Source organism: Propithecus coquereli, unplaced genomic scaffold, assembly GCF_000956105.1.
Source record: "Propithecus coquereli isolate 6110/MARCELLA unplaced genomic scaffold, Pcoq_1.0 Scaffold299, whole genome shotgun sequence".
Classification (NCBI taxonomy): Eukaryota; Metazoa; Chordata; class Mammalia; order Primates; family Indriidae; genus Propithecus; species Propithecus coquereli.
This window is the reverse complement of record NW_012148607.1, coordinates 3853864-3865711: the sequence shown is the minus strand read 5'-3', so window position 1 is coordinate 3865711 and position 11848 is coordinate 3853864. Positions and strand designations below refer to the sequence as shown.

General features: G+C 42.2%; 1 protein-coding gene across 1 annotated transcript in view; it reads left to right on the top strand.

The window, feature by feature from the left end:
• Positions 1-4426: 4426 nt before the first annotated feature.
• The window catches only part of KDM4A (lysine (K)-specific demethylase 4A), a 44538-nt gene continuing 37116 nt past the window's right edge, over positions 4427-11848 (top strand). Inside the window, exons 1-4 of the mRNA XM_012648983.1 lie at positions 4427-4553; positions 6829-7005; positions 8093-8268; positions 10933-11047. Coding sequence (XP_012504437.1) covers positions 6868-7005; positions 8093-8268; positions 10933-11047 — 429 coding nt within the window. The 5' untranslated portion in view covers positions 4427-4553; positions 6829-6867. The remainder of the gene's footprint in view (positions 4554-6828; positions 7006-8092; positions 8269-10932; positions 11048-11848) is intronic.

Genomic DNA, 11848 nt, shown 5'->3' with positions numbered 1-11848 from the left:
TCTTTCTAATTTTAGTAGAGACGGGGTCTCGCTCTTGCTCAGGCTGGTTTCGAACTCCTGAGCCCAAACAATCCGCCCGCCTCCGCCTCCCAGAGAGCTAGGATTACAGGCGTGAGCCACCGCGCCCGGCCAAGAGAAAATATTTTTAAAAACTGTATCTGATAAAGGACTTGAATCTGAATATATAAAAAACTCTTACAACTCAATAATGAGAAGACAAACAACCCAATTAAAAAATGGACAAAAGATTTGAATAGACATTTCATCAGAAAGGACATATGAATGGCTAATAAGCACATAAAAAGATGCTTAACATCATTAGTCATTAGGGAAATGCAAATTAAAGCCACAATTAAATACTATTTCATGCCCACCAGCATGGCTATAATCAGAAAGACAGACAATACCAAATGTTGGCAAGGATGTGGAGAAATGGGAATCCTCATGTATTGTTGATGGGAATGTCAAATGATACAGCCACTTTAGAAAACAATTTAGCAGTTTCTTTAAAAGATAAACATAAATTTACTATACGACCCAGCAACTGTTGCACTCCTAGTTATCTACTGAAGAGAAATGCAAACATATACTCACACAAAGACTTGCATGTAAATGTTCATAGCAGCACTATTCATAATAGCCAAAAAGTGGAAACAACCCAAACGTCAATCAACAGTACAATAGGATACTATTAAATAATAAAAAAGAACGAAATACTGATGCATGCTACAACACAGGTGAATCTCAAAAAAAAAAATATGCTGAATGAAAGAAGCTAGACACAAAAGACCACATATAGTATGGTTCTATTTATATGAAATGTCCAGAAAAGGCAAATCTATATAGACAGAAAGCAGATTAATGGTTGCCTGGGGCTGGGGAGGTGGGAATGGAGATTGATTGTAACTGGGCACAAGGGATCTTACTGAGGTGGTAGATTTTATTGAGGTAATGGAAACGTTCCAAAACTGGATTGGCTAATGGTTGCGTGACTTGCTAAATTTATTAAAAAATCATTAAATTTATACCCTTAAAAAGAAAAATGTTAATGACAACATATATCTTAATGCAGACAATTTTTATGCATTTAGCACAATGTTTGAAATATAATAGCTCAATAAATGTAGTTAACTTTTTAAGCTAATAATATTGCCATTATTATTATTTACGTCATGCCTACTGTGTGCTAGGCATTGTGCTGAATGCTGGAAAAGTGAAGCTCCAGGAAAGAACCCTGGGCTAGGAACATGGCATACACTTTATACCATGACGTAGTTTTATTTCCAAATCTAGCTGCCATTGTTGGCAAGTCACTCTAAATGTTGTTCTCCCCTGTTCTTTTCCTTCATAGCAAGCACAATTTTTATAACTATATTTCTTTGTGTGATCACTTGCTTCATGTCTATCTTGCTCTCTAGATTATAAACACCGTGACAGCAGGGAAAGGTCTGCTCCACACATTACTGGCAGGTGGGCAGATTCTGGTAGACTTTGCTGGCCTGATAGAAGGAACAGGTGCTGCCGATACTGTCCCCTTCCTCCTTACTCCCATGAATGTGGACAGGATGTCTGGAGCTGTAGCAGTTGCCTTACAACCATGAGTTGCACACATGAGGGCCAAAGCCAAGTTATGAAGAATGATGGAGAGAGATGAGCCTGTATCTTTGATGACTTTGTTGAGCACTCCAATGCTCACCCACCTCCAGACCTCTTATTACCTGAGAAAAATAAACTTGTATTTAAGCCACTGTTGCCTAGGGTATTCTATTTCTGGCAGTGAAACACATTCCTAAATGATACTGCCAATAAGACCAAAGTAATATTCTTGAGAGACTTTTGTCCAGTGGAGGAAAATGGACATGTAAACAAATCTGTGCTTTTGTGGAACTCTATACAGGGTGAGGTAATGGACTGCATCAAGGAGTCCATACTGGTTTTTGGCTTAGGCAATTAGATGGATGGTTTGGTCAACAGAGACAGGAAACCTATGAGTTAGAGCTTATTTGTGGGGCAAGATCAGTTCTTCGTTGGGCATGTGGATTTTAGGCATCTGTAGGACATCTCGGGGAGGGATCCAAAGATAGCAGGGTATATGGATCTGAGCTCAGGGGAGAAGACTGTGCTGGAGTATAGAATGGATGTCATCCGTGTGCATGTATGAGTGAAGCCTAAGAGTCAAAGTGTATCGAGTTCTTGTTTCAGGCTTTGTATCATTACCATCACCATCATCATCCATCATTGGAGCTAACATTTACTGAACACTTAGTATATGCCAATTAGACTTCAAACTGCTTTACCTCATTTATCTCATTCAATTCTCAACCAAGAATTGGAAGGGAAGTACTATTGCAATTTTAGTTATGAGAAAACAGGAGTAGAGAAATTAAGTTGCTTGCCCTAAGTCATACTGCTGGTGATTTCTAGAATCAGAAAGACTTAAGGGAGAGTGTGTCGAATGAGACAAGAGGGCACAGGATAGAGAGCCATGAGGACATCAACAAGTTTTTCTTTTTTAATTTAAAAAGGTTTAACATTTAATTTTAAAAACTAAGGTATAATATGTACATCAAATGTTATGTACAACTTAAAAGTGTACAGATCAGTGAATTTTTTACAGTGGGAACATAGCAGTTAACCACCATCCAGATCAAGAAACAGAACATTACTGACACCCCTGAAGCATCCCTTGGGCCAATCCCCCCATCATTCCCTGTACCCTACCTAAAGGTAACCAGAACTTTGACTTCTATTGCCTAGATTAGTTTTGCTTAGACTATGAACATTTAAAGGGTGAGTAGGAAAAGATGAACTTAAAAATGAAACTGAAACAACCTGGTCAGAGAAATGGGAGAATGTCAAGAGAACTTGATCTGGACTCTGCCTATCATGTACACACACCAGTTGGAAGCTAGTGATAAAATTAGAGGGGTCTTGGATATCCTCTTTGGGGAAACATAGCAACCTGAGTTCATGGAGCAGTTGGTAGTAGCAACTGTATCCATGTCTAGGACATGTGGAGTCTGTGAGGCAACCTACAACATCTTGTGCTTTAGTGGCAGCAGCAAGGACAGTGGTGGATGCAATTCTATTGCATGATTTGGTGTGGTCTTCTTTATGTATCCTCTAAGTTGGGTTCTTCAGACTCCTAGCAATTATGTGAGCTACCCAATATAATCTATTACCTAATACTGTCTATTGCCTTACTAAGTCAAAAGAGAAAAACCTTATAATTGTTGTGGAGGACTATTGGTTGCTTACCCAAAGGTCCTTCTTTTTGAAACAGTCATTTCTGTTTTTGAAACAACTGTTTTCGGTTTTTAATTTTTTCAGGAAGCATGTGCTCAGCCTAAGGGGATACATCATGACTGGTCCATACCTTTCATGTAATACCATCCTTTTTGCCAGCATTCATTAACTCTCATCTTCACAACAATCCTGCAAGGCTGGTGTTGTTTTTTTCCATCTTACTGATGTGAAAACCCGGGCTCAGAGAAGTGACTGGTTTTGAACACAGGCCTCACTCCATACAGCTCTTTGCAATGCACAACACCATTACCAATCCACTGGCAATTTGGTACATTTTTTATGACTCTGGTTGTGGGTATTCTGCTTTTCTATTTGAACAATAAGGGTGTTCTGTAATGCCTCATTTCCCATCACCGTTGAAAATCCGGGAACTCCTTAAGGCGACTCACTACTCCTTAGGAACCACTCCTAATGACATCCAGGACCCCCTGAACCTCCTGAAGTGCCTCTAATGACTCCCAGGATCCCCTCTCTCCGTCCCAAGAGCGGCTCCTAATGACCCCCAAATCCCCACTCACGGAGGAATTGCCTTTTAATGACCCTAAGGACACCTTCCCTTAGAACCCGTTCTAATGACCCTCAGGGCTCCTTTCCCCTCAGGAACTGTCTCGCCTTGCCAGCGAGTGAGGGGATTACAAGGACACAGGATTTTGTTTTAAATACCGAGACAATGCTGGACAAACTGGGACAAGTTGGTACCTTTTCAGGACTCCTTAACCTCGGAAGCTGCCCCTACAGGCCCTCAACACACTTCCACCTTAGGCAAAGGAGCTACTCATCCACGAAAACTTTGGCCCATCCTTTCCTTACAAACATCCTAAAATAACCTATAACCACCTACCCGACCAGCCCATTTCTAGGTACTCGCCTCTTTCAACCCTGATTAGTTATGGGTGGCCAGAGCCCTCCTATGATTGGCCAACTCCTCGATCCAGCCGAGATGCTCAGTGGCCGCGTTCCCGAGTGGTACTGCGTTTCCTCCTGGCAACAGCCCCATACGGCGCTCATAGGCTGAGCAGATTGATATCGTCGGACTTTGAGGCGGCTGCAGCGCGTGCTCATTGGCTGTTTGAAGGCTTTATAGCACCCCCTCGGATTGGTTGACTCTGTGGGGCGTTGTACGGCTGCGCAGATGCTGACTTTAGAGGAGGCGGAGCTTCGTCCTTCGCCTGCTGGAAAAGCAGTAGGATCGGCGAGTGGCGACAGCAGAAGCCGAGCCTAAGCCCTGCCGGGGCTTGGGACTTTAGGTGAGAACCATAGGGTTTTGGAATCCTTTAGGTTCGTTGCTGCTGTAGCCGTGACCGTGAGCTTCGGTGGGGGAGGGGCGGCGGGTTGAGTCTTTCAGCGGTGAGTGATGGGCATGTTTCTCGGCCAATAGGAAAAGGAACTTCTAAAATGGATTCTGAGATTGGCCCTTTCCAATCTTTTATCGCCAATGGACGTCGGGACGGGGGGGGCGGGTCCTCTGGGCCTTATTTTCTTCTTCCTGCGGCCGGGCCTCACTCGCCTAGGCGGCGGGGCCGGGAGGGGCCGGACCTTTACGCGGTGAGGTTCGGGGACTTTGGGCGCGGGGGTCTGTCTTTGCAGTGATGCTCGCGGGGGCGGCTGCGGAGGAAAGGTACGGGAGTTTGAGGTCGTTGTTAGCAACAGCTGCCTTTATTGAGTGGTTAAGTACCGGGCCTAGCGTTTCGCTTGCATCATCTGAGCTAATCACAGCAACAGTGCAGGACAGGGGGTTGGAATCCCCATTTTACAGGTAGAGAAACTGAGACTCAGTTAACTCACACAGCCAAGGTCACACAGCGGATAAACGGCAGAGACCGGATCTGTGTTCAGAATTTTGACTCCGAAGCTGGTGCTCTTGAACCACTAGGCTTTGTTGCTGGATGCGGGAGGGAGGGTGTCAGGAAACGGGAGCTTTCCCCAGGGAATAGATTGGGGGAAGGGAATCCTAGGATTGAAGAAAGGAGATGAACAGCTGAGGTGAGGGTGAGCAAATCAGTTATTCAGCAGTTACGGAGTGCCTACTCTGTGCCATGCATTGTTCTAGGCATACAAAGGTGAATAGGGCCAGAGGCTGATGAAGCCCCATTAGGGCCCCTTTCAAGGCCCAGGGAGGGGCCCCCATATTGTATTCACGTGATTGTATGTTTTTATAAAATTTGCAAAGGTGGGATATTTTGAATTCTTTATTTTAAGAGTTTCCTCAAAATTGAATAAGCTTCAGGGTTCTCCATACTTGGATCTGCCCTTGCAAAGGACAGTCTAGGTGGCGATTAGAATGTAAGTAGTATAGGGTAATGGAAGGTGCGCTAGGAGTGCACTATAGGCAAATTTCCTGGTATGTAAAGCAGAGATAACAGTATGCCTGCCATGCAAAGTTTCTGCAAGGTTCATAAACAGCTCCTGGCCAGGAACACACCCTATTTTTGGTGGAATGGCAGGCTAAGAGATGTGGGTAATAAGGGTTTGTCTTCTGGCTTGCACAGCTCCATGCTATCTCTCACATCTGTTACTAGATTTCTGGTAGATTGGAGGCAATTTCCTTTCTTCTGAGCTCTCAAGGGGACTCTTGTAGCTGCCCTGCCATTGCTTTGGGCCCCAGATTGTGGGAGCAGAACTGCTGGACCTTAAGTGAGGAGGTTGAGTAAAGGAAAGCTCTTACTGTTTGCTTCTGAACTGGCTCCTTTTGACTGGTATGCTTTGTACATTTGAGATTGTCTATTGTGTTACTAAGCAATGGAGATGCACCCACTTAGCTGAAGTCCTCTTCTAAAAATGTAAAATATTTATTTTGCTTTTTCCAGTCAGTTATGAAGTTTGTCCTGTATTGCCACTATATTGCCTGTTTAAATTTTGTCCTTTGAATTCTGGGTACAGTGCAATTGAACTTGTTTCCAGCTTGATTTCATTAAGTATTGCTGAAACTGCATTTTGGTTTCGTTATCAGAACAATTTCACTTTAGGGTTTTAAAATGATAAATCACACTACTAATATCAAAGTACTTTAGAACCCTTAAACTTATCTTGTAGCCAAGTAACTTTTCTTAGGAATCTATAATCCTGTTTTAAAGCTGTGCCCTAGGAAGGAGCTCATAGGTGACTTTTCAAGTCAGGTTGTAGTATATTATGTTTAATACTCTGAGAAGTGATTAGCAAGGTGTGAATAAGGGAATAACTTGAAAAGAAAAGTGTAACATACGGGCAGGTCAGCTGTATTGTTAGATAGGACCAACAGTCAAATAATTACAGTTTCCCTTTTTTAGCTGATACAGTATCTCTGGTTAAGTGAAATTTGGATACATGCAGTTTTGATACATCAGGTTCTTTTTAAATAGAACCTTTTCTATTTGTATTTCTAGTTCATCTAAATAACTTTTCTAGAGGCAGATTCCAAGTGTGAGGTCTTATTGCTTCTTCAGAATTTTTACACCATCTTTTACCATCTTCCGTATTGAATATCCCAGCATTTAATTTTAATTACATTTTATATAATTTTATGCTCTTAATGTATTTCTTCAGATTCCTGTCTGATCAAAGCGACCTCAAAAAAGAGGGAAAATGGCTTCTGAATCTGAAACCCTGAATCCCAGTGCTCGAATAATGACCTTTTATCCAACCATGGAAGAGTTCCGAAACTTCAGTCGATATATTGCCTACATTGAGTCCCAAGGAGCTCATAGGGCTGGGCTAGCCAAGGTAAGGAGTTGGGATTGTTCCACATGGCTTTTGTGATGGAGGGCAGCTGTTAAGATTTTTTCTAAATGAAGACCGGAACTAGGTTTACTGAAAGTTGGGCGGGGTAATGACTTTAGTAAATGCTGTCCTATTTGCAAGTTAATTCATCTTGTTAACATCAGAAACATTTCTGCTTTTAGGTAGGATAAAAGCTGATTGGAATCTCCCGAAAGGGGAGATTAAAGAGTCAGCATCTCCAGACCTGGCTGCTGTGGTGCTTCAGGCCTCATGGTGGAGAGGCTGAAATGAGAGCAAGAGAAGTAGATGGCATGAGCACTTAGTGACAGTTAAAAATCACTAATGCACCCAGCTCCACCGTGAGTTTGCCGCCAACAGAGGAGGAAACTGTACGAGTATAGAGTTGACCACATCAAGTAAAATTATGGGGGTTTTGTTTCATTTGTTTTTTTTTTTTTTTTTTTTTTAGACAGAGTCTCACTCTTTTGCCCGGGCTAGAGTGAGTGCCGTGGCGTCAGCCTAGCTCACAGCAACCTCACACTCCTGGGCTCAAGCAATCCTTCTGCCTTAACCTCCCGAGTAGCTGGGACTACAGGCATGCGCCACCATGCCCGGCTAATTTTTTCTGTATATTTTTAGTTGTCCGATTAATTTCTTTCTAATTTTAGTAGAGACGGAGTCTCGCTCTTGCTCAGGCTGGTTTCGAACTCCTGAGCTCAAACGGCCTCCCAGAGTGCTAGGATTACAGGCGTGAGCCACCGCACCCGGCCTTCGTTTGTTTTTTTAAGAGAACTTTGGGCTGTTATATTGAGGAAGAATCAACTCTTCAACCTCCTTTCTTGGTGCCCAGATAAAGTACTGAGGCTGGGAACAAGTGTTACTTACTTTAGGTCATTGCAACTAGGCAGTTAATTGGTGGCAAAACTGGATCAGGGTTAGCATGACTGTGACTGACTGTGTTTGGGTGAACATGGGTAAATTAAAGTAACTTTCCAGTAAAATGGACTGTAAGGTTGGATAGGAACCTACACAGTTCCCAAACTCTAACTGGCTTACCAGGTTTCTCATCTGTTTCTTGTGTTCCCTACAGGTTGTTCCTCCAAAAGAGTGGAAGCCACGAGCATCCTATGATGATATTGATGATTTGGTCATTCCTGCCCCCATCCAACAGCTGGTGACAGGGCAGTCTGGCCTCTTTACTCAGTACAACATACAGAAGAAAGCCATGACTGTTCGAGAGTTCCGAAAGATAGCTAATAGTGATAAGTGAGTGCAAACGCTTTCTTACCTGTCATAATATATAGGAGTTACTGCCTCGTCTTCCTATCATCTCCAAGATTGCTACTGTCCTACTGAAAAACAGTTTCCTCTCTTCTGGCTTCTGTTTCCCTCTCTAGTCTTTTTATGGAAGCATTTCCTCCTCTTAGCACTGCATCACAATCTAAACCTGTCCCTCCTCTTATATGAAGTAATCCCATTGTTTTCCATGAGAAGTAGAATCATTTTCTGACTCTGGTAAAATTGTAAAGTTGCAAAGGAGAAAATCGGAGGTGGATCAAAAGGAGCTTTTGCTGTATGTATTGACACCACCTGCTTATCAGAAAGGCTTCAGTAGTTTCAGTTCATCTCTCCTCTAGGGATCCTCTGTCTTTAATCACGCCCATCCAGCTGCTAGCTCATTTCCGTTTTGATATTAACAAATGTAAATAAAGTACCAAGCTGGTTGCTATATTCTGTCACTCCATACATCATCTGTGCATTCTTGACTCTTTTAGAAATGTCTTTCTTTGTTTAGGCCTGCTGTTTCCAGGTGTTTTTCCTTGCTGTTTTTAATATTTAGCTCTCATTTTATTTTGCGTTCATGAAGAATGAATTTTGTTTCCTTTGTTTGGCTCTGACTACTTTTAATCTTCTTTCTTGGATCTTCTCACTTTTGACTTTACTCCTTAATTTTGAGTTTCTGCACAGGGTTCCACTGCTTTCCCTTGCTTCTCCTCCTGAGCCTTTTTGATCCAGGCATGCCTTGATTTCAGCCTGTGAGACATACTGCGCCTTCACCGTGCACGAGCCCAGAGCAGGCTCTTTCCCTTGCCAGCTTTCACACTTCTGGGGATGGCACTTCATGTGCTTACTCATCTCTGTCTCATATCAGGTCTTGCTCTTTCTTTTTTTTAATTTTTTAAAAAAAATAGAGACCGGGTCTCTCTCTTGCTTTGGCTAGTCTCCAACTCCTGAGCTCAAAGGATCCGCCCGCCTCGGCCTCCCAGAGTGCTAGGACTACAGGCGTGAGCCACTGTGCCCAGCCTGGTCTTGCCCTTTCTATTCCTACTCTTTGCCTTCTTTTCATTTGACTTATCACAATTCTCATTGAGGTCTTCCAGTTTTATTGACAACTTTTAAAACATCTACATTGCTAGGCAACCTGCTGGCCAATGAGAGAATTTATGTTAAAATCTATGTGACTTGCTCTTCAGATGAAAGGCCACATCATCCTTCATGTCATGCTTGATGTCTGATATTTGCCATGCATGGGGACCAACCTCAGCTGCCTTCTATTTCTCATGTGAAGTTCTACCAGGGGCTGCAGCCTCCTCTGTCTTCTTCTTTTTTTTTTTTTTGTTAACACATGCTAGACTTTTTCTTCTTTGAGGATACTTCTTTTCTTTTTAAATTAACCAGCCCTACCAGGGGTAGGGAACCTGTGGCTTCAAAGCCACATGTGGCACTCCAGATCCCCCAAGTGATCTGTAAAATTTGGATTCAGTAAAAAGGCCACACTTAAGGATCCAGAAGGCCACAGTGGCCCCAAGGCTGCAGGTTCCCCACTTCTTGCTGGAGATTCTTATAGTTGATTTCCATTTGAATGTCCAGGTAGCTTTAAGAAAAGCCAGTAGGTAAAAACCTAAATTTATAAAACATATCAGTTGGAGGTAGGGGAGTTATTTATATTTCAAAGAGACCATTAGGTCTTTAAAATCTGTTATTTACTAGATTGACATTAAAATGCAAGGCAGTATTAAAAGTAAGATTTTTAAACTCATTTTCATTATCTCCACACAATTTCATTTTGGGTTTCGTGTCCACTCTTCATCCACTCATATTTTTTGCCATTTTAGTTACAGTGTGCCTTAGGTTTTCTACGTTTTCAAATACCTGTAAGGTTTGTGTATTACTCCTTTTAAATTCCTGCATAAGAATTTTTAAATGCTTTGAACTTTTTAAAAAATACTTTTTGGAGTAAATTCTCAGTACATGACTATTAAGCTAAAGAGTATAGATATTTTTATGGCTTCAGATAGAGATGGGTAGATACAAATATGTGTATATGTGTATATACATATTTTCCTAAATAGAATATTGATGTGCAAAAATCTATTTTTATATTTTTACTAAAATATTTTACACTTTTAGGCATAATTATTCGTTGAGTATTAGCTAGTGCATAAGGTGCTGGGAATATACCAGTGACACCTACAAATGAGCTTTCTTTACGACAGTTTAGAGAAGTGAATGCTGTTAGAAAGTCTTAGCTTTTCACAAGCTGGTGGGTTTCGGTTGTCTTGGATGTGGAGGAATTTGTGGTTCTTGGTTCTCACAAGTTTGTAAGCCCATTTTCTCCCTGGGTGGCCCGGCTACTCCTGAATCTAGCAGGGTGTAATTTAAGTAGAACTGAGGGTGTCATGCTTCTTAAGGATGATGGGCGTACATTTGTGTGTATATTACCTTCCTCAGGCTTCCTCAGGCCCAGAGCTCATGGAAGGGATATTTGGGGGTGTTACTATGTATTAGAGCCTTGAAGGCCAAATTATGTCTTGTTCATTAGAAATGTCTTGTGTTCCTGGAATAGGGGACTGTGTCTTATACTGTTTCTAATGTCTAACAAACCCCTGTAAATGGTTAATACTTTTTTTTTCTTTTTACTTTCAAAAGGTACTGTACCCCTCGCTATAGTGAGTTTGAAGAGCTTGAGCGGAAATACTGGAAAAATCTCACATTCAATCCTCCAATCTATGGTGCAGATGTGAATGGTACTCTCTATGAGAAGGTGAGACTGACTGGAAACCCTCTGCAGCATTTTTGTAATTTTCTAATGTAATACCATTTTATTCTGCCCAGCACATAGTAGGCTCCTAAAAGCTGTTTGGTGAATGGGTGGATGAACAAATGAATGATCTACCACCAGCTGATGTGCAGCGCTTACTTAATTGTGGGTATTTTTGCATGTGACTGAATTTTATTTCTCCCAATTTACATGTGAATTGAATGATGTGGTGTTCTTTTCAAGGGCTGTTAGCATAGTCAGTGGGTGGTAGTTGATGAATTCTTGAAAGGGTGGGGTGAATCAGAAAATGAAATGGGGGAGGGCAGTGTGGTTTCCACAGAAAAAAGATCACTAATCTAATGAAAGGGGCATATATTTGAGAAGAGAAGTGTTTTGATTTTTCAGAACCCTCAAACAAGATTCTGTAGCAAAAGCTATTTTAACCGATTGCATTGCCTTGGGACATAGTGCTTTTGGGATAAAGAACTGTCTTGTCTGGGCATGGTGGCTCACCACCCATAATCCTTAGCACTTTGGGAGGCCAAGCTGGGAGGATCACTTGAGGCCAGGAGTTTGAGACTAGCCTAGGCAACAGTGAGACAAAAAAAAAAAAAAATTAGGTGGGTGAAGTGGTGCGTGCCTGTAGTCCCAGCTTCTGCAGAGGCTGAGAGAGGAAGATCATTTGAGCCTAAGAGTTTGCGGTACAAGGCCAGGCGTGGTGGCTCACGCCTGTAATCCTAGCGTTCTGGGAGGCTGAGGTGGGAGGATTGCTCAAGATCAGGAGTTCAAGACCAGCCTGAGCAA